Source organism: Rhinoraja longicauda, unplaced genomic scaffold, assembly GCF_053455715.1.
Source record: "Rhinoraja longicauda isolate Sanriku21f unplaced genomic scaffold, sRhiLon1.1 Scf000770, whole genome shotgun sequence".
In the NCBI taxonomy this organism is placed as follows: domain Eukaryota; kingdom Metazoa; phylum Chordata; class Chondrichthyes; order Rajiformes; family Arhynchobatidae; genus Rhinoraja; species Rhinoraja longicauda.
The window spans coordinates 1-27865 of NW_027601986.1; the positions used below are offsets into that span (position 1 = coordinate 1).

General features: G+C 54.8%; 1 protein-coding gene across 1 annotated transcript; it reads left to right on the top strand.

Annotated features, from left to right (window-relative positions):
• Positions 1-472: 472 nt before the first annotated feature.
• Positions 473-26695, top strand: LOC144591262 (kinesin light chain 2-like; the record flags this gene model as incomplete). Its single annotated transcript, XM_078395530.1, has 14 exons — positions 473-703; positions 1269-1344; positions 1839-2070; positions 2642-2729; positions 3311-3412; positions 4028-4201; positions 5458-5557; positions 7909-7961; positions 8635-8702; positions 9223-9331; positions 10537-10689; positions 19958-20082; positions 24335-24392; positions 24963-26695. Coding segments are annotated over 14 exons (1659 nt in total), but the record flags the coding sequence as incomplete, so codon positions are not given.
• Positions 26696-27865: the final 1170 nt, after the last annotated feature.

Genomic DNA, 27865 nt, shown 5'->3' on the forward strand with positions numbered 1-27865 from the left:
CCCTGACAGATGATCCTTGTTTCAGTTCAGTTTAGAGATACAGCGCGGAAAAAGACCCTTCGGCCCACTGAGTCCAGGCCGACCAGTGATCCCCGCACATTTACACTGTCTTAAACTAGGGATAATTTACACTTGTACCAAGCCAATTAACTTGCAAACCTGTACGTCTTTGGAGTGTGGGAGGAAACCGAAGCTCTCGGAGAAAACCCATGCAGGTCACAGGGAAAACGTACAAACTCCGTACAGACAGCACCCGTAGTCGGGATGGAACCCGGGTCTCCGGCACTGCGAGCGCTGTGAGGCAACAACTCTACCGCTGCGCCACCACTTCAGTTTTAGTTTATTGTCAGGTGTGCCAAGGTACAGTGAAAAGCTTTAGTTGCGCGCTATCCAGTCAGTGACTGGTGACTGGTCCCGCCCCACCCCCCCCCCCCATTGACGATTGGTTCTGACCCCCAACCCCCCCCCCCAGGTGATGATGGCTCTCTCGGCTCACCTGAACGCAGTGGAATCGGAGAAGCAGAAGCTGCGGGCGCAGGTGCGGCGGCTGTGCCAGGAGAACCAGTGGCTGCGGGACGAGCTGGCAGGGACGCAGCAGAAGCTGCAGCGCAGCGAGCAGGCAGTGGCGCAGCTGGACGAGGAGAAGAAGCACCTGGAGTTCATGAACCAGCTGAAGAAATATGACGACGACACCTCTCCCTCGGTGAGTCCGGGACCACTGGCCCCAGACACGGCCCCCCACACCCACCTCCCCCTCCCCTCGCCGCACTAACCCCCTCCCTCACCTCCCCCAGCCAACAACACCCTCACCAATCCCCCAACCCCTTTCCCTCGCCCCCTTCCCCTCACCGATCCCTCTCCTCTCCACCTGACCCTCCCACAACCTGCCATTTCTCCCGGCCAGCCCCCTTATCTCCTGCCCACCTCCCCCAACAATCACAGCCCTCCCCTTTCCTCGCCCCCAGCCCGTCCCTTGCTACCCAGCCCTCCCCAGGTCAATGCCCACCCCCGGTCGGTCGCCTCAGCCCCTGAACCAGCTCAGCCCACGTGAGCCCGCCCCACCCCTCGAGAGCCCACCTCCTGCCGTCATAATCCGAGCAAAAGGCATGTCTGCCCCAAACCCCTCCCAGCGCACGTCTGTGGACATTAAAGCTGACTCTTCCTCTGGCCCCTTGGCCCATATCCCTGCCCTAGCCCAGTAGCCATGACCCCACCACCCATGTCTCAGCTGGGCCCTGTCCAACGTCTGTCTCTGCTCTCACCCCCAGGACGAGAAGGAGGGAGAATCTGCCAGAGATTCACTGGATGACCTGTTCCCCGAGGAGGAGGAACACGGGGCTGGAGGTAAGTGAGGGGAGGGGGTAGTAAGTGGGTGAGGGGGAATGGAGGGGGGGGGAGAAGTGAGGTGAGGGGGTAGAGAGTGGGTGAGGTAGAGTGTGAGGGGGATGGCTTTAGGTGGGGTGGGATTGGGGGACAGATGGGGATTGTGGGGGGCGGGGGTCATTGCACTGGGAGTGGGGTTGTGGGATTTAGTGGGTGGGGTCGGTGGTCCCAGGAGCAGGGTCAGTGGGTGTGGAGTAGTGTGTCGGGTCAGTACCGGTGGGCAGGGGGTGGGGTGAATGTGTGGGGCAGGAGGTGGGGTGAATGTGTGGGGCAGGGGGTGGGGTGAATGTGTGGGGCAGGGGGTGGGGTGAATGTGTGGGGCAGGGGGTGGGTCAGTGGGAGGGGCATGGGTTGGGTCGGTGGGAGGGGCAGGGGGTCGGTCGGTGGGAGGGGCATGGGTTGGGTCGATGGGTGAGAGGGGATCCAGGCACTCACCGTCTCTCCCTCCCCTGCAGCAGTGTCGCACGCTCACGGCAGCAGTGCAGTGGCAGCGGCGCAGCAGTGCGGCTACGAGATCCCTGCGCGTCTGCGGACGCTGCACAACCTGGTGATCCAGTACGCCTCGCAGGGCCGCTACGAGGTGGCCGTGCCACTGTGCAAGCAGGCGCTGGAGGACCTGGAGAAAACCTCCGGCCATGACCACCCCGACGTGGCCACCATGCTCAATATCCTGGCACTGGTGTACAGGTGGGACGCGGGGGAGGCCGGCCCCTCCACAACCCCACCCCCCCTTAAACCTCCGCTTCCCCCCTCCACAACCCCCCCACCCTTAAACCTCCGCTTCCCCCCTCTGCAACCTTGCCCCGCAATCCACCCTCCCCTCCACAACCCGCTCTGCTCCACACCTACCCCACTAATCCCCAACCCTTCCCTCCACACTCCCCTCATGCACAGCCCCATCCTCCCCTCAAATCTCCCCTCCACCCTCTCACTCCCCTCCCTTCTCCACAACCCGCACTGCCCCACACCCACCCCTCCAAAATGCAACTTTCCCCTCCTCAACCCTCCCCTCCGACACCTTCCCCACATCTAACCCACTGCATCCCACTTTTCCGTGACTCTCCCTGTTCCGACCCCTCTCCTCCAATCCGCAAGCCCCACTCTGCAACCTTCCCCGCCCCAGTTGATGACTGTTCACTCCCTGCCCGCCCTGCATCCTTCCCCGGTCCGCTCTCCTCCCATCCCCGCCTGCTCCCCCGTCTCCCAGACCATGGTTTCACACTCTCTCTCCCCCTCTCTCTCTCTCTCTCCCCCACAGGGACCAGAATAAGTACAAGGAGGCTGCACACCTCCTCAACGATGCACTGAATATCCGGGAGAAGACCCTGGGCAAGGATCACCCAGCCGTGAGTGAGGGGCAGGAGAGGGGGAGGGGGACACCTGGAGCACTGGGAGGGGGTGGATGGGGTAAGCTGTGAGACCACCATGTTGTGGAGCAGGTCGAGCTCCACTGAGACCAGGTCAGTGTCTCCCAGGGCCAGCCCTGGCTCTGGCTGGGGCTTTGGGGTATCAGGGGTCTGACAGTGGCTGCCTGTGTTTGGTGTCCTTGTCCTGAGCAGAGGGAGGTGCTGCAGAGACATTGGAGAGGATATTATTGTCCCTGAGGGAATATGATTGCAATACAACCGCAGAAAGGTGAATGAAGGAAGGTCGGGTCTGGCTGCTCAATGTCCAAGATTGCGGATGTTTCAAGTGTGATTGGGGGTGGGGGGAGGGGGGGGGGAGAGGTTAAAGAGGAGGGAGCATTGCTATAATTGATATACATTTCTATACACTCACGAGCTGCCAGTGGAAGGGTAGAGGCAAATACAGTTGCAACATTTAAAAGGTATTTGGACAGGTTCATGAACTGGGGACATATCGTGCACCGGGGGACCTGGCACGGTGAGTGATGGGGAACTGACCCCGGCTCCTGTCCTGTCCACAGGTAGCAGCCACCCTGAACAACCTGGCCGTCCTGCACGGCAAGAGGGGCAAGTACAAGGAGGCTGAGCCCCTGTGTAAGAGGGCGTTGGAGATCCGTGAGAAGGTGGGTGTGTATGTGGTGGGGTGTGTTTGTACAAGTGAGCCTGTGTGTTTAGGTGCGTGTACGTGCGTGTAGGTGCGTGTATGCGGGAGGTGCGTGTATGTGGGAGGTGCATGAACGCGGGGGTTGTGTGAACGCGGGGGGTGCATGTACATGCGTGTACACACGGGTTGCGTGTACACGCGTTTAGGTACGTGTGCGTGTATAGGTGCGTGTACGTCCGGGGTGCGTGTGCTCGTGTATGTGCGGGGTGCACGTGTGGGTGTGTACGTGTGAGGATGTGTGTACGTATGTTGTGGGAGTGTGTGTGTGTGTGTACGTGTGGTGTGGGTGTGTGTGTACGTGTGGTGTGGGTGTGTACGTGTGGTGTGTGTACGTGTGGTGGAGTGTGTACGCGTGTGTGTACGTGTGGTGTGGGTGTGTGTACGTGTGGTGTGGGTGTGTGTACGTGTGGTGTGGGTGTGTGTATGTGTGGGTGTACGTGTGGTGTGTGTACGTGTGGGTGTGTGTGTACGTGTGGTGTGGGTGTGTGTGTACGTGTGGTGTGGGTGTGTGTGTGTACGTGTGGTGTGGGTGTGTGTGTGGTCGTTTCTGATCCTCTGACGGCCGGTGCTGCAGGTCCTGGGCCGAGACCACCCAGATGTGGCGAAGCAGCTGAACAACCTGGCGCTGCTTTGCCAGAACCAGGGCAAGTACGAGGAGGTGGAGTACTACTACCGGCGCGCCCTCGACATCTACCAGAGCCGCCTCGGCAATGACGACCCCAACGTGGCCAAGACCAAGAATAACCTGGTGAGGGGGGGAGAGGGGGGCAATGGAAGGTGGGGAGTGGAGAACAGGATAGGGGGAGGGAAAGGATGGGGGAAAGGTGGGGAAGCAAGGCATGAGGGGAGGGATGATCGGGGGGGGGGGAGAGGTTACCAAGGGGGTGAGGTGTTGGTGGGGAGAGAGCAGACAGTCTGTGCTGTGAGGGTGAGCTGAACAGTCATTGGTACTGATGTTGGTTATTAATGTCTTGTGTATCGAGATACAGGGAAAAGCTTTTGTTTTTGTGCCATCCAGTCAAATCAACTCCGACTATACACGAGTACAAGCAGCCCATACTCAAGTAGGACAGGCAGTGAAGTGTTGATGGTGGGGAGTCTGGTCTGTGTGATGGACTGGGTTACATCCACAAATCTCTGCAATGCCTTGCAGACTTGGGCTGAGCTGTTCCCAAAGCTGAAGTTGGTAAGAGTCGTTGGAGACTGAACCTCCTGACTTCTGAAGGTGTTAGTGTGGTTTCTTGCCCATAGCTTCCATGTGGTTGGTCCAGGACAAACTGTTGGTGATATTTATGTCGGGGAATGAGAACCTCATAACCATCTCCACTTCAGCACCATTGATGCTGACTGGGGCATGTCCTCCGCCAGGCTCCCTGAAATCAGTAACTAGCTCCTTCCTCTTGCAGACATTGAGGGAGAGGTTGTTGTCTTGACACCATGTTACCGTCTCCTTCCCCCACTCTGTTTCATAATTGTTTGGCATCCAGCCCACAAGAAGGGCCTGGACCCGAATCGTCACCCATTCCTTCTCTCTGGAGATGCTGCCTGTCCTGCTGAGTTACTCCAGCTTGTTGTGATGATCTTCAGTTTACACCAGCATCTGCAGTTCCTTCCACCACAATAGTGGCATCCTTTATGAACTTGTAAATGGAGCTGGAGCAGACGCCAGGCACACAGTCATGAGTGTGCAGGGAGGATAGCAAGGGGCTGAGAAGACATCCTTGAGGGACACTGGTGTTGAGAATGATCGTGGAGGGTGGACAAGGTCTGTGGGCCAGGAAGTCAAGGGTCCAGTGGCAGGGTGGGGTGCTGACCCCTAGGTCCAGGAGTTTGGGATTTTAGGGGTGGATGCAGGGGAGGGGAGAAGGGGTCAGTTTGGCGGGCAGCTGGGGTGGGGTCAGGGGTGGTGGAACAGTGGAGGTCAGTTTGGGGATTAGGGGAATGGAGTCTGTGGAGGATGGGGGCCAGTCTGGGGAGGGGTTAACCTTGGCCTCTCTCTCACAGGCCTCTTGCTACCTGAAGCAAGGCAAGTACAAGGAGGCAGAGACCTTGTACAAGGACATCCTGACCCGGGCCCACGAGAAGGAGTTTGGATCAGTCAACGGTAGGTCCAATACCGGGTGTGGTGGCATGTCAGCAGTTGGAGTATCCCTCTCACCGCCCCTCCCCCTGCAGTGTTTACACTGCCCATTGATGTCCTCCCAGCCCCATCACAAAGTCTCCAGATTCCCTGTCGCAGAAGCCGGTCTCCAGCCAAATCTATGGACTCCACACAGTCAACAAACAGCCTTGGTTATGAGACCAGCCGGTACGCTAGCACTCACTGGAGACCTGTGCTCCAGAGAGAGTTGCACTTCGAGCCAGGTTGTTCCAGTCACAACACAAGCATCTACAGGTGGCACAGTGGTGCAACGGTAGAGTTGCTGCCTCACAGCGCCGGAGATCCAGGTTCAATCCTGACTACGAGTACAGTCTGTACGGAGTTTGTACGTTCTCCCCACGACCCCGTAGGTTTTCTCCAGGTGCTCCGGTTTCCCCTCACACCAAAGACGTACAGATTTGTAAGTTAATTAGCTTGGTATAATTATAAATTGTCCCTAGTTTGTATGGGATAGTTAGAATGCAAGGATAGTTGGTCGGTGTGGACTCGGTGGGCCAAAGCGCCTGTTTCGGCGCTGTATCTCTAAACTAAACTAAGCTACTCCATGACAGAGAACATTGCATATGCGTGTTCTGTCCACAAAAAGCAGCACAAATCCAATCGGAGAATTTCCACCCTGTCTCATTTCACTCATCGACGAAGTGACAGATGGTGTTATTGACCCTGACCAACTATCTAGTCGGCGGCAGGTTGACCAGGGCCGCTCTTAAAATAGCTGGAGTGATACCTTGCACAAATGAATATGGTTCTTGGGGGTTGATCCTCCCAGCCCTAGGTGAATGACTGCAGGAGGTCATTAGTCCCCTTGGCCCAAGCCTCTGCAGCTGCCTCCTCATTGGCCTTGGTGCCAGGGTGAGGTGAGGGCTGGTGATGTTCACTGATGATCACAGTGCGTGTCCCGTTCGCTCAGTAAGTGACGCAGCCCCTGCTGAATGCAGCAGGACCGGGACACCCTTCAGGCACGAGCTGATAATGGGGCAAGTAGCGTTCACAGCACCAGGGGGGCGGGGATCGACCGTCTGCAGGTCTAACCATCTGCTGCTGACATTCAGTGACATCACCATCACCGAGTCCCCACCATTAACATCCTGGAGCAACCATTCACCAGACACTCACCAGGACCAACGACACAAACTCCACGGCTGCAAGAGCTGGGATCCTGTGGTGAGAGAAGCAACTCCTGACCCCCTCCCACCTCCACACGGCCTTTCCCCATCTCCACACGGCAGCACTGTGATGGAGCCCTCCCCACTTGCCTGGGTTAGTCCAATCCAACAACCAGCGAAATGCTCAACACCATCCAGGATGAAGCAGCCGCTCGATCTGCCTTCACTCACCCCCCAAAACCTCCCTTCTCTCCATCACCGTCCCTTAGGGTGCACCATCTACAAATGCACTGCAGTTACTGGCCCAGGCTACTTCGGCAGCACCTCCCAACCCCAAGCAAGGGCAGGGAACACCACCACCACAGGTTCCCCTCCCAGTCACTGGGTCGAGGTCCTGGAACATCCTCCGGGGCACCTTCACCAGACGGAGGGCAGCGGCTGAAGGGGGCAGTGATGTCTAAGGCCCTAGGCCTGTGAGTAAATCTCATCCCCGACCCAATCCTCCCACAGACAGCCCCAGCAGTATTGTGTTACTGTGTGGCCTTACAACCCAGTGATATGAATATTGATTTCTCTAACTTCAAGTAATCCTTGCATTCCCTCTCTCTGTCCCTCCCCCACCCTAGTCCTCTTGCTAATTTCACCATTATATTCCTTCGTTATCACCCTGTCCCCAGCCAATATTGAACAATTGTGGGCTCCACCTTTCCCGAGTCACCGATGCAGACTGCTTTGTTCTGAACTTTCTCTAGTTGCTCCATCCCTGACTCAGTCTGAAGAAGGGTCTCGACCATGAAACCTCACCCATTCCTTCTCTCCAGAGATGCTGGCCGACCCACTGAGTTACTCCAGCATGTTTTGTCTATCTTTGATGTAAAGTAGCATCTGCAGTTCCTTCCTGCACTGTGTTGTGTTACTGCTCATCTCCATGGCCAAGGCAGGGGTGATGAAAGGGGGAGGGGATGTATCGAGGAGTGGGCCGGTCCATCAGAGCTGGAGACATAGCTGCAATAGGGAGACTCAAAGTGCTGGAGTAACTCAGCAGGTCAGGCAGCATGGATAGGCCTCCAGTGCTGCTGCCTGACCCGCTGAGTTACTCCAGCACACTATGTCTGTCTTTGGTATAAACCAACATCTGCAGTTCCTCGTTTCTATGAAGTAGCTGGAATGTTGCTCTTGTTGTCCCAGGAGAGAATAAACCCATCTGGATGCACGCAGAGGAGCGGGAGGAGCTGAGCAAGGTGAGCCTGTCCCTGCCCACCCCCCAGCTGTGCTGGCTCAGTACACTGTACTCAGTACTCGGTGCACACGACCCTCCCCACACCACCACACGAACCAACCCCAACCCCACACCACCACACCAACCCCGAGCACTGTTGCTAGCCCAGTCTAGTCACCTAGATCCCCTCCCCAGCCATGCCGCCCCCCACCACAGGCCAGGCACGAGAGGCCGGCCTCTCGCCCATCCCATGTCCCATGCATGCGAGCCCCCCTCGCTCCATCCCCAGCAGCCAGACATGCAACTTTCCCCATCCCCGCAACCTCAACCACATCTGCCTCCCCTGTTCACCCCCCTTGAGATCCCCAACAGCACCCAGCACACAACAACCGTCTGCACCCTTCCAACCCCACCCACTGTTTGCAGCCAAGCCGAGGCCCCACCTCCAGTCCCACACACGAGGCCGCCCTCTCTCCACCCATCCCAAATGAGGCCGCCCTCTCTCAGCTCCACCCACACACGGCAATCCTCTCTCTCCCCTCCATCCCCACATCCCCCTACCTGTTCCGTGCAAGGCTGCCCTCTCTCATCCCCCCCCCCCCCCTCTCCTCCCACTCCATGCGCGTGAGGCGGTCTCTACCCAGCCCTGCGGATGGTGTAGTGTGGCCTGTGCTCACACCGTTGCTGTGTTTCAGGGCCGGCACAAGGACAGCGCGCCCTACGCCGAGTATGGAGGCTGGTACAAGGCCTGCAAGGTCAACAGGTGAGGCTGACCCATTGGGGGGAGCGCCCCTCCCATCCCCCTCCTCTTGTGCTGCCGGCCCCTCCCCACAGTGACCCTGCAGTCCGTCCCGATCCAGACAACGTCACTTGTCAGACCAGCCTGCGTCCGACCACGGGGGCCCAGGATATCCCTCCTGGGGGGGACGACTGGGTAAAGGACAACAGTGATGCCCCGGGGTGAACGCTAGGGTTTGGTGGGTTGAGCTGAACGTTTTGTGTTGGGGAGGGGGGGTCATGGCCATTTGTGGGGGGGGGGGGGGTCATGGCCATTTAGGGGGGGGGGGGTCATGGCCATTTGGGGGGCAGGTGCCCTGGGATTTGGGGTGTGAGCAGCGTCCATGGTGCATTAACCACACGGTGAATGGTCAGCATCAGACCGGGTCCTGATCCCTACCCCACAGTCGCGACCCCTCTGCCCCTTCCAGCAGCCGCTCGTCCCTGTCCCCGGTCCACACGGGACCAGAGACCCCGGAGCACCACTAACCCAGTCTCCCTCATAGCCCCACAGTGAACACCACGCTGAGGAACCTGGGGGCTCTGTACCGTCGCCAGGGCAAGCTGGAGGCTGCGGAGACCCTGGAGGAGTGTGCCACACGCTCTCGCAAACAGGTGGGTACTCACAGGCTGCTCCCCACCTCTGCACAGAGTTAGAGAGTGATTAGTGTCCCCACCAGGACTGCACCCTCGTGTTATACAGCTGCCATTTATTTCAAGGGGGTTTGTATACAAAAACAAGGATGTAATGCTGAGGCTCTATAAGGCGCTGGTAAGGCCACATTTGGAATATTGTGGGCAGCATATCTGAGGAAGGATGTGCTGGCTCTGGAGAGAGGGTCCACAGGAGGTTTACCAGAATGATCCCAGCAATGAGTAGGCTAACCTATGATGAGCGTTTGTCAGCACTGAGCCTGTACTCGCTGGAGTTTAGAAAAATGTGGGGGAACCTCATTGAAATGTACAGAATAGTGAAAGGCTTGGATAGATTGGATGTGGAGAGGATGCTTCCACTAGTGGGAGAGTCGAGGACTAGAGGTCATAGCGTCAGAATTAAAGGGCGTTCTTTTAGGAAGTAGATGAGGAGAAATTTCATTAGTCAGAGGGTGGTGAATCTGTGGAATTCTTTGCCACAGAAGGGTGTGGAGGCCATCAATGGATATTTTTAAGGCAGTGATAGGTAGATTCTTGATTAGTATGGGTGACAGGTTATGGGGAGAAGGCAGGAGAATGGGGTTAGGAGGGAGAGATAGAGCAGCCATGATTGAATGGCGGAGTAGACTTGATGGGCTGAATGGCCTAATTCTACTCCTGACCCATATGAACACGAGTCCCGTCCCCACCAGTACTGTACCCCAGTGTTATGCAGTGAGTCCTGTCCCCACCGGTACTGTACCTCGGTGTTATACAGTGACAGACCCGTCCCCAGGTGTGACTGGGGACAAGTGTGTTGGGCGTTTCCCTGTGGGTGCTGAGGGGTCCTCTGCTTGCTGTGTTGCTGTACTCTGTGTGATGCTGTGTTGCTGTACTCTGTGTGATGCTGTGTTGCTGTACTCTGTGTGATGCTGTGTTGCTGTACTCTCTGTGATGCTGTGTTGCAGTACTCTGTGTGATGCTGTACTCTGTGATGCTGTACTCTGTGTGATGCTGACCCTGTCTCTCTCTCTCTCTCTCTCTCTCTCTCCCTGTGCTTCCATGCCGCATTGCAGTCCACCACTGTAAGTCTCCAGCCTTCAGTTGTTTGATTGCAGACTTCACTGCTGCCTTAGTGAAGCGGGCTGCAGCCACTCACTCTCCCTCTCTCTCACTCTGTGTCGCAGGGTCTGGATCCCATCCACCAGACCCGTGTGGTGGAGATCCTGAAGGACGGTGAGGCGGTGGAGCGGCGACGCAGCCTGGCCGGCAACCCGGTGAAGTACGAGGGCGGCTCAGTGGGCAGTGAGGAGGTCAGCGTGGGAGTGGAGTGGACCGGGGTGAGTCTGTGTGGGGACCATTAGCCCTGGGGCTGCCTGCAGTGTCCCAGTGTGGGAGTGGAGTGGACTGGGGTGAGTCTGTGTGGGGACCATTAGCCCTGGGGCTGGGGCTGCCTGCAGTGTCCCAGTGTGAGGCTGGGGGGGAGAGAGGGGGCAGGGACTGACCCAGTACGCCCTCGGAGCCGAGCCGCGCACGCGGGTGGTTGTGGAGAGGGGACTGAGGGGTGGCGAGGGGAGGGGTGTTGTCAGATGTCGGGTGAGGGGGTTACTGATCTGGGTGTCAGGAGGTCAGAGCTCTGTCCGTCTGTGTGCTGCTGACCCACCTCCAACACCCCTCCCTCCCCTGCCTCTCCCCTCCCTGTGTCCTCACCCACTTTCTCCCCTTCCTCTGCTCCACGACCCACCCCTCCTCAGCCCATCCTTCTGCCACCCCCCTCTTCTGCTTCTCCCCTCCCCGTGGCCACACCCCGCACTCAACCCCGCCTCTGCTGCCCTCTCCACTATCCACCCTCTCTTCTACCCCTTCCATCCCAGAGCCACTCGCTCCTCTGCTCCCTTGCCTGGCCCGATCCACCTGACCCAACTCCTCCCTGCCCCCCTCCCTTCCACCTGAAACAGTATAGCACTGGGCTAACCCATTGGCGACCTTGCCTGCCCCCTCCCACGACCCCTCCGCCTGTCCATCCCATCCACAGTTCCCCCCCCTCCCCCTTCAATCAGTCTCCTTGTCCTCCCCGTACAGGGCTCCCTCCTATTTGCCCCTCCTCTGTTCCCCAAAGTGTCTGACATTCTGTCCTCGCTCCCCTGCCCTCCCCCTACGTGTCTGCCTCCCCCTCCTCTGCATGTCTGTCACTCTCCTCCTCTCCCCGCCACATATCTCCCCCTCCCTCCCTATATATCTGTTCCCCCCCCCGCCCCTCTTCCCCACATATCTGTTCCCCCCCGCCCGTCCTCCCCAGGCTCCTGTTTGATTTATTCACGTGCCTGTGTTTTCTCCCTCTCTTGCTATCTCTGTTTGTGTGCCAGGCCTAGTGAGCAGCCCCTGGCCCAGGGAGGATGTTGTGGTGCCCAGCGACCCGCTCCCCCATCGCCCCGCCTCTCTGCTGCTCCTCTCTCGCCGCCCGGACTCTGCGTCTCCCTGCAACCCAGCGAGGGCCACGGACAGGCCCGCTCTCCACATCCCCCCCTGCCTGGACCTCCGCTCATGCTCTGTGCTGCTCGGATCCCGGGGGCTCCTCCTGGCTGCTGCGTGTCAGGGGAGGGTGCCTGGGTCCGATGGGGGTAGGGGGCAGGTGGGTGGTGAGTGTTATGAGGGAGTGTGGGCTACCTCCCTGTGTTGGCAGTGTGATCACATGTGTCCCTCAGTGTATCAGATCCCTGATCAGCATTTAGTCCCATCCGAGTCCCCACCGCAGACCTGGAGCTATGGCTGTGTTCCTGACCGGAGTAACGGGGAGACCACTGCACTCCCACCCTCAGCCTCCTCCACCCCGGGGCCAGTGAGCAGTGACCACCAGCTCCCAATGTCATCCCCACCCCACACTGCCTACTCCATGTTGAACCCTGTTCTGGGAGTGTACGACAGGACGAAGTAGAGGGAACTTCACTCAGAGCTTAACCCCAGGAGAGTGTGATGAGACAGTGTAGAGGGAATGTTGCTCTGTATAATCCCGGGAGAGTGTGATGGGACAGTGTAGAGGGAATGTTGCTCTGTATAATCCCGGGAGAGTGCAGAGGGAGCTTTGCTGCTCCAGATTCCAGTATCTGCAGTCTCTTGTGTCTCCCAATATATAGAAAGAGTCAGTCCCCACAGTGGTGACCTCCCACAACCCCCCCCCCCCCCCCCCCCCCCCCCAAGCGCCTCGTTTTCTGTGGGTCGCTCTATACAGAGTTTGTACATTCTCCGTGTGACCGTGTGGGTTTTCTCCGCTGCTCTGGTTTCCTCCCACACTCCAAAGATGCGCGGGTTTGTAGGTTAATTGATTTCTGTAAATTGTCCCCAGTGTGTAGGATAGAACTAGTGTATGTGGCAATCGCTGGTCGGTGTGGACTCAGTGGGTCGAAGGGTCTGTTTCCACGCTGTATCTTTAAACTAAACTAAACTAAACCAGTCCCACAGCATGGAGCTCCCCAGCAGGTTTGTGCTCTGCCCCCAGGGCTGGCCTGGCCTGGCCACCGCCCCTGCTCGTGGTAGCGTTGGCTCCAGGTCCTGCCAGTTTGCTGGCCAGGCTTCCTTGTTGGGGCTGGGTGAGTGAACGACTGGAGAACTAAACCTTTAGACTTTACAGCGTGGAAACAGACCCTTCAGCCCACCAAGTCCACGCCGACCAGCGATTTAATTTAATTTTTTCTCTCACCCATACACTAGGGAACTGTCATTAGATAATAGACAATAGGTGCAGGAGGAGGCCATTCGGCCCTTCGAGCCAGAACCACCATTAAATGTGATCATGGCTGATCATTCTCAATCAGTACCCCGTTCCTGCCTTCTCCCCATACCCCCTGACTCCGCTATCCTTAAGAGCTCTATCAAGCTCTCTCTTCAATGCATTCAGAGAATTGGCCTCCACTGCCTTCTGAGGCAGAGAATTCCACAGATTTACAACTCTCTGACTGAAAATGTTTTTCCTCATCTCCGTTCTAAATGGTCTACCCCTTATTCTTAAACTGTGGCCCCTGGTTCTGGACTCCCCCAACATTGGGAACATGTTTCCTGCCTCGAACGTGTCCAACCCCTTAATAATCTTATATGTTTCGATAAGATCTCCTCTCATCCTTCTAAATTCCAGTGTATGCAAGCCTAGTCGCTCCAGTCTTTCAACATACGGCAGTCCCGCCCATTACAGGAATTAACCTAGTAAACCTATGCTGCACGTCCTCAATAGCAAGAATATCCTTCCTCAAATTTGGAGACCTAAACTGCACACAGTACTCCAGGTGCGGTCTCACTAGGGCCCTGTACAACTGCAGAAGGACCTCTTTGCTCCTATACTCAACTCTTGTTATGAAGGCCAACATTCCATTGGCTTTCTTCACTGCCTGCTGTACCTGCATGCTTCCTTTCAGTGACTGATGCACTAAGACACCCAGATCTCGTCGTACATCCCCTTTTCCTAACTTGACACCATTCAGATAATAATCTGCCTTCCTTTTCTTACCACCAAAGTGGATAACCTCACACTTGTCCACATTAAACTGCATCTGCCATGCATCCGCCCACTCACACAACCTGTCCAAGTCACCCTGCAGCCTCATAGCATCTTCCTCACTGTTCACACTACCACCCAGCTTTGTATCATCTGCAAATATGCTAATGGCACTTTTAATCCCTTCATCCAAGTCATTAATGTATATTGTAAATAGCTGCGGTCCCAGCACCGAGCCTTGCGATACCCCACTAGTCACTGCCTGCCATTCTGAAAGGGACCCATTTATCCCCACTCTTTGCTTTCTGTCTGCCAACCAATTTTCTATCCGTCAGTACCCTACCCCCAATACCATGTGCTCTAATTTTGCCCATTAATCTCCTATGTGGGACCTTGTCGAAGGCTTTCTGAAAGTCGAGGTACACCACATCCACCGGCTCTCCCCTGTCAATTTTCCTAGTTACATCCTCAAAAAATTCCCGAAGATTAGTCAAGCATGATTTCCCCTTCGTAAATCCACGCTGACTCGGAACGATCTTGTTACTGATATCCAAATGCTCCGCAATTTCGTCTTTTGTAATTGACTCCAGCATCTTCCCCACCACTGATGTCAGACGAACTGGTCTATAATTACCCGTTTTCTCTCTCCCTCCTTTCTTGTGTCCTACACACAAGGGAACATTTACAATTTGCAGAAGCCAATTAACTTACAAACCTGCACGTCTCTGAAATGGGGGAGGAAACCAGAGCAGTTGGAGAAAGCCCATGCGGTCACGGGGAGAACGTACAAACTCTATACCGACAGCACCTGCAGTCAGGATTGTACCCGGGTCTCTGGCATTGTAAGGCAGCAACTCCACTGCTGTGCCACCGCCCCACCTGGGTGAGAGTCCAAGTGGAGCATGTTAAGGACACCTCCTGCCCCTCTCCCCAGCACCCCTGCTGCTCTCAGCGATGACAGAACACTGGGCCCTGCACGGACAGGACCTTCCCCAGAGCCACAGCAAGGTGCTGCAGCTCCAGCCCCTCACCTCAGGATCTCCAGCAAGGAGAGACCACAGGGTTGGGTTGGTGTCCTGCAGTGAAGGCAGCTGAGGGGCGACCTTAAAAAGGTTTATAAAATTGTGAGGGGCATAGATAAAGTGTATGGTCACGGGTTTTTTTTCCCAGTGTAGGGGAGTCTAAAACTAGAGGCCATAAGTTTACGGTGAGAGTGGAGGATTTAAAGAGAACCCTTTGTGCCAATTCTTTCACATGGAGGGTGGTGCGTATATGGAACAAGCTGCCAGAGGAAATGTAGAGGCAGGTTTAAAAGACAGTTGGTCGGGTACATGGATAGGAAAGGATTGGAGGCATATGGGTGAGGTACAGGCAAATGAAACTAGCTCGGGTAGGCAGCTTGGTCAGCATGCATGAGTTGGGCCGACGGGCCAGTTTACGTGCTGTCTGACACTGGAGAGATGGCCACCCCACCAGAAGTGGGTCGGTTACCTGAGGAGAAACACTCTCCTCCCTCCCCAGGCGACTTAATTGGCTGTGGGTTCCCACAGGAATCTTGTCTCCCTTCCCTGAGACCCGAAGGGTTGGGAAACCTACGGAGAGTTCACAGTCACTGCTCCCCACCCCACTCCACCCAGTGATGCTGTCCGGGAGGGAGCGGGACTCCACTCCAAGGGACAGGGACAGCTTGAGGAAGGCCTGGAGCATGTGTGAGGAGGAAGGATGCTGGAGAGGCCGGAGACTCCGGCCCTTGCCCAGCCCGAGGGGTAATGGCTGTCACCCGGAGGCCGAGACCACCCCTACTGAAACCCAGCGAGGGGGGCAGGAGTGGGGTGGGCACGTTGCTGTGGAGCTCAGCCCAGCATGGTCCCAGGTATGGTCCCAGGTATGGGACAGGGCCACAGCCCAGAGTCCACACCAGTCAGTGCCAACCTGGAACCAGGACCCCAGCTCCTTCGAGCAGCTCCATTGTACGTGGGACATGCTCGTGCATGGAGGTCCAGCCCAGCAACACAGGCCCCACGACACTGCCCACCACTCCCATGGCGGTTCTCACTGCAACACTGACAAAACGGATGATGCCTTCTCCCTCTGCCACTATCACACTCTATCCGACTCTCACTCTCACTGCCTCCCTTTCCCTTCACCCTCTCCCGCTCTCTCTGACTCTCACTTTTTCTCTCTCTCTGCTTCCTCCCCCCTCCCTGTTTCTCCCCACCCTCAGACTCTCCTGCCCCTGTCATTCTCACCCTCTCCCTCAGTTTCTTGCACCACTCTCCCTCCCTCCACAATCTGTCTCCACTTTCTCCTCATCTGTCCTCTTGCCCTTCTCATCTGTCTCCCACGCTGTGTCCCTGCACTCTGCCCATGCCCATCTCCCAGCACTCTCCCCAGCGTACTCTCCCTGTCTCCTCGCACTCTCTCTCCCGCTCACACTACCAGAACTACATCGCGGTCTCGCCCCATCTCACCAGGCTCTCCGCAGCGCGCTCCCCTTGTCTCGTGATGCACTCTCCGAGTCCCTGTGCTCCCCCCACAATGCGCTCTCGTTGACTCCCCACCCGCTCTCCACATCTCACAGTGCACTCCCCACATCTCACAGTGCGCTCTCCACATCACAGTGCACTCTCCACATCTCACAGTGCGCTCTCCACATCTCAGTGCACTCCCCACATCTCACAGTGCACTCCCCACATCTCCCGGCACTTTCCCTGTCTCCTCTTGCACGCACTCCCTCCATCTCACCACGCTCTCCACAGCCTGCACCCAGTTTCCCTACACGCAATCCCCGTCTCACCACGCTCTCCCCCACACACTCTACCCATTGGCCCTGCGTTTTCTCCCTCTCTCCTCTACGGCCTCCACCTCTGTCTCTGGGGAAGGTTTGTGCCTATATGTGATTCTCTTCGGACTGCTCTGTTTTTGTGTGTTATTTTCACTGGCTGTAATGACCTGAATTGGAAATAAAGTGGCCTGCTGTCTGTGCTCCGCCTGCTCTCCTCTTTATTGCTGTCCTCCCAGCTTCCTGCTCATTCTGCAAACCCCCCCCCATCCTGTGAAGAACGAGTGTCTGGGACCGGAGCGGGGCCAAGAGGGTGGGACGGTTGGGGGGGGGGGGGGTTTACACTAGGACGCCTGGCCCCGGTGATACACCCCTCCCTGTGCCTCTCGCTGTCGCTGTCCCCCCTGGCCAGGGGCCGGGTGGAGGGGAGAGGATGAGGCTGCCAGTGCAGTTCCTTGGTTAGTACCACTCCTCGCTCGTGGCTGACACAGCCGCACCACTGGTCGGTGCAGTGATAAACACGGCGGGGGGCGCTGGAGGGGCAGTGAGTCAGGATCAGGAGTAGGGCAGCACAGTGGCGCAGCGGTAGAGTTGCTACCTTACATTTCCAGAGACCCGTGATCGATCCTGACTACAGGAGCAGTCTGTACAGTTTGTACATACTCCCCATGACCTTCGTGGGTTTTCTCTGGGTGCTCCGGTTTCCTCCCACACTCCAAAGACATTCAGATTTGTAGGTTAGTTGACTTTGGTAAAATCGTAGATTGTCCCCAGCGTTTAGGATAATGATAGCATGTGGGGTAATCGCTGCTCAGCATGGACTCGGTGGGCCAAAGGGTCTGTTTCCATGCTGTATCTCTAAAATCTAAAGTAAAGTCTAAAGCAGCAGCAGGAGGAGGCCTCCATTCAATGGGTCCTGGCTGCTGCCCCTGGCCTCCGCTCCTCCTCTGGGTCATTCCCCACAGCCCTCACACTGCCATCTTTCTCTTAAAATGAATCTCCCCTTTAATTTTCACCCACCCCCACCACGCCCCCTCTCGTGATCTGTCTATCACAACCCTCTGGGACTGGGAATGTCTGATTTGCCCCTCTCTGCGAGGTCATCTTGGTCGGCGTGGACAGGGTCTGTTTCCATGCTGCGCGACCGACTGTGTGACCGACATTCTGAGGCCGGTCTCGGACCCCGCGGTCAGCGTTTGTGTCACAAGGATCACTCCTCCAGAGAGAACAGATCCAACCACTTCAGCCGCTGCTGGCAGGGTGGGGAATGAGTGCTGCATCAGTAATGGGTGGTCAGCACAGACTCTCTGGCCGAAGGGCCTGCTTCTCTGCTGTATCTCTGCATGTCTCTGACACTATCTTCCCCTCACCACGGATCATCCCGGGATCAGCCTCTCTCGGAACGCTTCCATTACCAGTACATCATTTGTTACATAAAGGCACCAAAACTACCCAGATCCCCAGGTGTGGCGCAGCCAACATCCTGTGCATCTGGGACAATACTTGCCTATTTCCAACCTTCAATCCTCCTACGGTCATCGTGCGGTTTTGTTTCTGCAGCTGCCCGCTAACCTGTGATTTGTGCAGTCTCTGTATCACATGGCCACCTGCCCTCCCATCTACGTTCGGGTCACCCGCAAGGTTGGGATCCATGTACTCCAGGTTGTTCATGTGAACAGCCGAGAGTCGAGGACCCGTCCCGGACGCTCCGTTGCTTGCCCCTAGTCTCCCATGCAGGGTCCCAACCCAAAATGGTGACTGCCAGTATTCTTTCACAGAGGCTGCTTGAGCCGCTGAGTTCCTCCGGCAGATTGTTCGTGGCTCCAGATTCTGCATCTGCAGCCTCCTGTGTCTGTATTCCCACTCTTTTGTTAGTGTGACAGCCCAAGCAACACATTTCCTCCAAGGCTGTGAGCTCTTGTGCTCAAACCTGCTCTGTGGCATTTTGGTAAACGCCACCTGAAAACCCAAAAGCATCACCTCTCTAGCTCTCCCTCGATAGCCTCTGTGGGTCACTCAGTACTGCGTACAGTTCTGGTCTGCCGGCTACAGGAAGGATGGCATGAAGCTAGAAAGGTGGCAGAAAAGATTCACGGGGATAGTCATACAGTGTGGAAACAGGCCCTTCGGCCCAACTTGCCCACACTGACCAACATGTCCCATCTACACTAGTCCCACCTGCCTACATTTGGCCCATATCCCTGGAAATCTGTCCTATCCATGTACCTGTCTGATTGTTTCTTAAGCATTGCAATAGTCCCTGCCTCAACTACCTCCTCTGGCAGCTCATTTCATACACCCACTATCTTCTGTGGGGAAAAAATTACCCCTCAGATTCCTACCAAATCTTTTCCCTTCACCTTAAACCTATGTCCACTGGTTCACAATTCCCCTACTTTGGGCAAGAGACTGTGTGTCTACCCAATCTATTTGTCTCATGATTTTATACGCCGCTATAACATCGTATATATTGTCGGGACTGGAGGGTTTGAATTATAAGGAGAGGTAGGATAGGCTGAGGTTGTTTTCACTGGAGCATAGGAGACTGAGGGGTGATCTAATAAAATCATGAGGGAAGTGGATGAGACGATGGTTACAATATTTTTCCCATTCTAGGCTTAGGGACCCTAAGAAGGAGGGCACAGGTTTACAGTGAGAGGGGAAAGATTTTAAAGGGACATAAGGGGCAACTTTTTCACATAGGGTGGACGTTTCATAAAATGATCTGCCAGACGAAGCTGTAGAGACGGGAACAATCGCAATGTTTAAAAGATATTTAAACAGGTGCTTGAAAAGTATCTTGTAAGGGTATGGGATAACGGGGGCAAAGGGGTCTCGCATCCTGGTCGGCATGGATGATTTGGGCTGAAGGGCCTGTGATCATGTTTTTTGATCTATGACAGACAATAGACACAAAATGCTGGAATAACTCAGCGGGACAGGCAGTATCAGACTGAAGAAGGGTCTCCACTCAAAAAGTCACCCATTCCTTCTCTCCGGAGATGCTGCCTGTCCCGCTGAGTTAATCCAGCATTTTGTGTCTATCTTCGATGGAAACCAGCATCTGTAGTTCCTGACTACATATCTATGACGGACACTCTGGATGAATGGACTTACCGTTCAAAAAACCATTCTGACCTGAATTGATCATCTACATGTGCTGGATTGTAGATTCCAGCATCTTGCCAGTGGCACATGTTGGTCTGTGGGATACAAGGTTGTGGGAAAGATGGCGGCCCCTCTCCGTGTGACCCTTTGTGTGGGGCAGGGTAATGGTAGCGGAGGTTTAACTACACCGCATTTGACAGCAGCGCCTGCCTGTCTCTCTGCTCCCCACCAGGACGGCAACGGGTCCTTGCGGAGGAGTGGCTCCTTTGGGAAGATCCGGGATGTTCTGAAGCGCAGCAGTGAGATGCTGGTGAAGAAGCTGCAGGGAAACGGGCCACCTGAGCCCAAGAACCCCAGGTACAGGGAGCGGGGGCTGGGTTCCAAACATGGGGGGTGGGGGGGGGGGGCTGGGAACCGGGGTAACTGGAGGGGCTTCCCTCCTGAGGGGGTGCGGTGGTTTAACTAAAGCAGTCGAGTTACTGTAAATGAAGAACATCACTTCCCACACTGCAATGGGGTCACTGAGCTCTCTGTCTGTCTCTCTCTCTCCCTCATGCTCGCTCTCTCTCTCTCTCAATAGACAATAGACAATAGACAATAGGTGCAGGAGTAGGCCATTCAGCCCTTCGAGCCAGCACCGCCATTCAATGCGATCATGGCTGATCACTATCAATCAGTACCCCGTTCCTGCCTTCTCCCCATACCCCCTCACTCCGCTATCCTTAAGAGCTCTATCCAGCTCTCTCTTGAAAGCATCCAACGAACTGGCCTCCACTGCCTTCTGAGGCAGAGAATTCCACACCTTCACCACCCTCTGACTGAAAAAGTTCTTCCTCATCTCCGTTCTAAATGGCCTACCCCTTATTCTCAAACTGTGGCCCCTTGTTCTGGACTCCCCCAACATTGGGAACATGTTATCTGCCTCTAATGTGTCCAATCCCCTAATTATCTTATATGTTTCAATAAGATCCCCCCTCATCCTTCTAAATTCCAGTGTATACAAGCCCAATCGCTCCAGCCTTTCAACATACGACAGTCCCGCCATTCCGGGAATTAATCTAGTGAACCTACGCTGCACGCCCTCCATAGCAAGAATATCCTTCCTCAAATTTGGAGACCAAAACTGCACACAGTACTCCAGGTGCGGTCTCACCAGGGCCCGGTACAACTGTAGAAGGACCTCTTTGCTCCTATACTCAACTCCTCTTGTTACGAAGGCCAACATTCCATTGGCTTTCTTCACTGCCTGCTGAACCTGCATGCTTCCTTTCATTGACTGATGCACTAGGACACCCAGATCTCGTTGAACTCCCCCTCCTCCTAACTTGACACCATTCAGATAATAATCTGCCTTTCTATTCTTACTTCCAAAGTGAATAACCTCACACTTATCTACATTAAACTGCATCTGCCATGTATCCGCCCACTCACACAACCTGTCCAGGTCACCCTGCAGCCTTATTGCATCTTCCTCACAATTCACACTACCCCCCAACTTAGTATCATCTGCAAATTTGCTAATGGTACTTTTAATCCCTCCGTCTAAGTCATTAATGTATATCGTAAATAGCTGGGGTCCCAGCACCGAACCTTGCGGTACCCCACTGGTCACTGCCTGCCATTCCGAAAGGGACCCATTTATCCCCACTCTTTGCTTTCTGTCTGTTAACCAATTTTCTATCCATGTCAGTACCCTACCCCCAATACCATGTGCCCTAATTTTGCCCACTAATCTCCTATGTGGGACCTTGTCGAAGGCTTTCTGAAAGTCGAGGTACACCACATCCACTGACTCTCCCTTGTCAATTTTCCTAGTTACATCCTCAAAAAATTCCAGTAGATTTGTCAAGCATGATTTCCCCTTCGTAAATCCATGCTGACTCGGAACGATCCCGTTACTGCTATCCAAATGCTCAGCAATTTCGTCTTTTATAATTGACTCCAGCATTTTCCCCACCACTGATGTCAGACTAACTGGTCTATAATTACCCGTTTTCTCTCTCCCTCCTTTCTTAAAAAGTGGGATAACATTTGCTATCCTCCAATCCACAGGAACTGATCCTGAATCTATAGAACATTGAAAAATGATCTCCAATGCTTCCACTATTTCTAGAGCCACCTCCTTAAGTACTCTGGGATGCAGACCATCAGGCCCTGGGGATTTATCAGCCTTCAGTCCCATCAGTCTACCCAAAACCATTTCCTGCCTAATGTGGATTTCCTTCAGTTCCTCCATCACCCTAGGTTCTCCAGCCCCTAGAACATTTGGGAGATTGTGTGTATCTTCCTCAGTGAAGACAGATCCAAAGTAACGGTTTAACTCGTCTGCCATTTCTTTGTTCCCCATAATAAATTCCCCTGCTTCTGTCTTCAAGGGACCCACATTTGCCTTGACTATTTTTTTCCTCTTCACGTACCTAAAAAAACTTTTGCTATCCTCCTTTATATTATTGGCTAGTTTACCCTCGTACCTCATCTTTTCTCCTCGTATTGCCTTTTTAGTTAACTTTTGTTGCTCTTTAAAAGAGTCCCAATCCTCTGTCTTCCCACTCTTCTTTGCTATGTTATACTTCCTCTCCTTAATTTTTATGCTGTCCCTGACTTCCCTCGTCAGCCACAGGTGTCTCTTACTCCCCTTAGAGTCTTTCCACCTCTTTGGAATAAATTGATCCTGCAACCTCTGCATTATTCCCAGGAATACCTGCCATTGCTGTTCTACCGTCTTCCCTGCTAGGGCCTCCTTCCAATCAATTTTGGCCAGCTCCCGCCTCATGCCTCTGTAATCCCCTTTGCTATACTGTAATACCGACACTTCCGATTTTCCCTTCTGCCTTTCCATTTGCAGAGTAAAACTTATCATGTTGTGATCACTGCCTCCTAATGGCTCTTTTACCTCTAGTCCCCTTATCAGATCAGGATCATTACACAACACTAAATCCAGAATTGCCTTCTCCCTGGTAGGCTCCAGTACAAGCTGTTCTAAGAATCCATCTCGAAGGCACTCTACAAACTCTCTTTCCTGGGGTCCATTTCCAACCTGATTTTCCCAGTCTACCTGCATGTTGAAATCTCCCATAACCACCGTAGCATTACATTTTTGACACGCCAATTTTATCTCCTGATTTAACTTGCACCCTAAGTCGAGGCTACTGTTTGGGGGCCTATAGATAACTCCCATTAGGGTCTTTTTACCCTTACAATTTCTCATTTCTATCCATACTGATTCAACATCTCCTGATTCTATGTCACCCCTTGCAAGGGAATGAATATCATTCCTTACCATCAGAGCAACCCCACCCCCTCTGCCCACCTGTCTGTCTTTTCTATACGTTGTGTACCCCTGAATATTCAGTTCCCAGCCCTGGTCCTCTTGTAGCCATGTCTCAGTGATCCCTACAACATCATACTTGCCCATGACTAACTGAGCCTCAAGCTCATCCACTTTATTTTTTATACTACGCGCATTTAAGTACAACACTTTAACTTCTGTATTTACCTCCCCTCTCACATCGTTCACAATTGGCCCTGCCCTTAATTTCTTTTCCGCTCTAGAACTTCTGTTCCCATTCTTCCGAGAGTCTTTTGCAATATCTCCTGTATTCCCTTTTACCTCATCTTCATATTCACAATTTGTTAACCCCTCCCCCCCACTACTTAGTTTAAAGCCACAGGTGTCACACTAGCAAACCTGCCTGCCAGAATGTTTGTCCCCCTGCTGTTAAGATGCAACCCGTCCCTTTTGTACAAGTCACCCCTAGCCCAGAAGAGATCCCAGTGGTCCAGAAATCTAAATCCCTGCTCTCTGCACCAGTCCCTCAGCCATAAATTCATACCCTCTATCTCTCTGTTCCTGGCCTCACCAGCACGAGGTACCGGTAGCAGTCCAGAGATAACCACCTTCGACGTCCTACTTCTCAGCGTTTTTCCCAACTCTCTAAACTCCCGCTGTAGCACCTCCTTCCTCTTCCGCCCGACGTCATTCGTGCCCACGTGCACAACGACTTCAGGTTGATCGCCTTCCCTCGCTAGGATTTTCTGAAGCCGGTCTGTGATGTGTTGAACCCTGGCACCAGGGAGGCAACAGACCATCCTCAAGTCCCTCCTGCTGCCACAGAATCTTCTATCCGTCCCTCGGACTATGGAGTCACCGACCACTACGGCTCTTCCAGACTTCGGTCTCCCCTGTCGTGTATCCTTGCCAACAGGTCCGCCACTCGGACTGGAAACGTCTTCTGCCCCGACAGTTCCCAAGAGGGTATACCTATTTGCAATAGGCACAGCCACTGGGGTCTCCTGTAGTCCACGTCCACTCCCCCCGGAAACAGTCTCCCACCTTCGCTCGACCTGGACCCTTGGCGTGACACCGTTCTCTCTCTCTCTCTCTCTCTCTCTCTCTCTCTCTCCTCTGTCTTTTCTCCCTTCCCTTCTCTCTCCCTCAATCTTTCTTTCCCTATTCATTTTTCTCTCTCTCATTCTCTCCAACTTCCTCTTGCTCCTTGCTCGCTCTCTCCTCACCCCTCACCCTCACTGGGAATGCTACAGGGGATGTTATGACTGGGGTGGGGAGGGGTTTCTCACAGTCTGACCCTCCCTCCCTCCATGCCCACAGCATGAAGCGAGCATCCTCGCTGAACTACTTGAACCGGAGCGGAGACGACCTCTTTCAGGTACAGCTGGCGGTGGGTGAGCTGGGGTGGGGAGAGGAGCAGGGAGAACCACACGGGGAAGGGAGCAGCATGAGTGGACAGTGTGGGCAGGGACATGACTGTGTGAGAAGGGGATGGGGGACATGGTGGAAGTGAGAGGGCCAAGTGGGGAGGGTGGATGGGGTGGGGAGGGTGGATGGGATGGGGAGGGTGGATGGGATGGGGAGGGTGGATGGGGTGGGGAGGGTGGATGGGGTGGGGAGGGTGGATGGGGTGGGGAGGAGAGATGGACCTTGTGGCAGGGGAGCAGCATTCGGGACGGGGAGGGGATGATGGGGCATGTGGATTGGGGAGAGTGGTTTGGAGGATGGAACGGTGTGTAGGTGGTGTGGTTTGGGTTGGATGGGGTGGGGAGGGTGGTTTGGGGTGGGAGAGATGGTTTGGGGTGGGTTGGATTGGAAAAGAGGGGGACAGCGGACCCTATGGAGCGACTGTGTTCCCCGGTTCCTGCTATCTCCCAATGCCCCTTCCACCCCTTGGACAAGCCGGGCCCCTGGGTGCCGCCACTAACGGAGTCTCTCTGCTCCACAGGCTTCCCGGAGTAACCTGTCCGAGACGCGGGGTCTGAGTTCCAGCAACGTCGACCTGTCCCATCGGCACTCCCTCCTGGGACAGAACTAGGGACTATCCCCACACTGCAGGAATCCTCCCCCTCCCGACCCCCCCCCCCCCTCCCGACCCCCCCCCCCCCCCCCCTCCCCTGCCCTCCCCATTCACCTTTAGCCCCTCGAGTTCGTGCTGGCCACAATCCCCTCCCTCCCCAGGGCAAGTCCCCTGGTGCAGAACAGAGCCCTGAAGAGGGGGATAGTGGACAGGATAGGATGGGGAGGGAGGGCCAGAGAGGAGAGGGGGAAAAGGCATGGGGAGGTGCTGCTGTCTCACTCTCCAGAGACCCAGGTTCGCTCCTGACATCGACCGCTGTCTCTGTGGAGATTGCTTGTTCTCCCCGTGACAGATTGGGTTTCTCCCAGGAGCTCTGACTTCCTTACACATCCCAGAGGTTGTGTGGCTTGGGGTGGGTGGCTGTATATTACCCCTGGTTAACTGGCTGCTGTATATTACCCCTATTATGGTGAGAAGTAGAATATGTGGGAGAAAGGGTTAGAATGAGTGGGGACTGAGGGTGCTTATGAACCGGTATGTACTCAATGGGCTGAATGGCCTTTTCCTGTGCGGTAAGGCAATAATGACAGCCTGTAGCGGGGGGATGGTGGAAGAGTTGAGGGTGTCACAGAACATGTTAGACAGCAATGTGGGGACTGGGAGAGGGGGATTGCTCTGCGGGTTGGCAGAGAGTCGATGGGCTGAAGGGTGGATGAGCAGAGGGAGCAACTCCTTCACCCTCGGGAAGTTCCCTTGCTCCCGGGGTGGAGTTCCCTTGCTCCCGGGGGGACGCTCCCTCACCCGGGGTGAAGCTCCGTCACCCCAAGGGAAGAAAAGCTCCTTCACACCAGGGCTTCTTCACACCTCATCAACCAGTTCCTCGGTCTCCCCCGGAATGCCAGTATCGGGGTTAGTACCCTCTCCACCCCCATCTCCCTGCAGCCCATTCATCCCACTCCTTTCCGCTCTGTGCCTGCAGGATCCCTTCCCCTCCCTCCCCGTTCCTGCCACCAGCCCACTGAGCTCGGCCCTGGGTCTCTGTGGCTGGTGATGGGACAGGGCCCTGGGCCATGCCTTGCACCTCGCTGCCTGCTTCCTGCAGGAAGCAGTGAGTGGGGACAGGGTCTGCCCCGGCCTGGCCCCGCAATCACCAAACTGCTCCCGTCTGACTGCAGACACGTTTGACACTACAGGAAACTGCTCTTGTCCAAAACCTCGTAACAAAAGGCCAGCCCTTACAGCCGGCACTGGGTGCAGTCTTCCCTCAAACACTATGTACAGGAGAGTGGTTCTCTCGCCCAGCAAACCAAACCTTACCTGCGATTCTCCGTAGTTGTAGACATCTGAATGGACCTGATTTAAATATTCTGGACACAACCCACACTTGAAGCAGACTTGACCAAGTGGGTTCAAGTCATGGTGACGTGAACAGAGTGAGCTGAAAATATTCAGCCAGCAACCTGCCGTGAAGATGAAGTGAACATCTCTGGTTGATTGACTGGTCCACAGGGCTCACTGACCTGAACCATGAACCTGATTCCTCTCTTCACAGGCGCTGCTTGACCTGTTGAGTGTTTGCAGTGCTCTCCATTTTTATTTTGGACTTCCAGCCTCTGCAGAATTTTGCTCAGGGTCCCAGTGCTTCTTTGCTGCAATCTTCAATCGCTTTCCTTCAATAAAGTTTGATTTTAAAAGGAGAGCTGTGTGATATAACCAAGGCCTCCATCTGTCTGGGAAGGTCAGCGACTCAGACAGACATCTAGGTTCTCTCACTAACGTGCTTGAGTCAAGTCGACTGTGACTCAAGTCAGAAGAAGAAACGAGGAACTGCAGGTACTGGTTTACATAAGAAGACACAAAGTGCATCAATCTGAAGAAGAGTCCCAACCTGAAACGTCACCTATCTGTATTCTCCAGAGTGTCTGAAGAAGGGCCCCAACTCTAAACCGCGTTCTCCGCCAATGCTGTCTGAGCTGCTGAGCTACTCCAGCACTTTGTATCTTCACATGACTCAAGTTCGATTGTGTTGATCGTCATATGACCAGCAAGGTATCCTATGTTACAGTTAAGGCGTTGGTGAGGCTGCATTTGGAATATTGTATTCAGTTTTGGTCGCCCTATTATAGGAAACATGATGTTAAGATGGAAAGATTGTAGAGATTTACAAGGATATTACCAGGATTTGAGGGCCTGATTTATCATGAGGCTGGGCAGGCCAAGGCTTAATTCTGGGAGTGCAGGAGGCTGAGGAGTGACCTTATAGAGGTGTATTGGATCACAAGGGGAATAGATAGGAAGAATTTGCAGTCTTTTACCCAGAGTAAGGAAATCAAGAGCCAGAAGACATAGATTTCAAGTGAGAGGGTAAAGATTTAATAGCAACCCGAGGGGCAACGTTTTCCACACGGTGTGGCGACTATATAACAGAGCTTTATTTGTCGTTCGGTACCGAAGTACCGAACGAAACTACATAGCAGTCATAGAAAAAAAAAAGAACACAAGACACATAACCCCAACACAAACGTCCATCACAGTGACTCCAAACACCCCCTCACTGTGATGGAGGCAACAAAACTTCCACTCTCTTCCCCACGCCCACGGACAGACAGCTCGTCCCCGACCGACCCGCACAGTCCCCGCACCGGGCGCTGAAACGTCTCGCGGCCGAACCGGGCGATGAAAGGCCCGCGACCAAGCCTTGCGCAGCTAAGTCCCGTGGTCGAGCTGCACCGGGCGATGTCAAGTCCGCAGCCGAGCCGCACCAGCGATGAAAAGCCCCGCAGCCGAGCTGCACCGGGCGATGTTAAGCCCCGCGGCCGAGCCGCACCGGG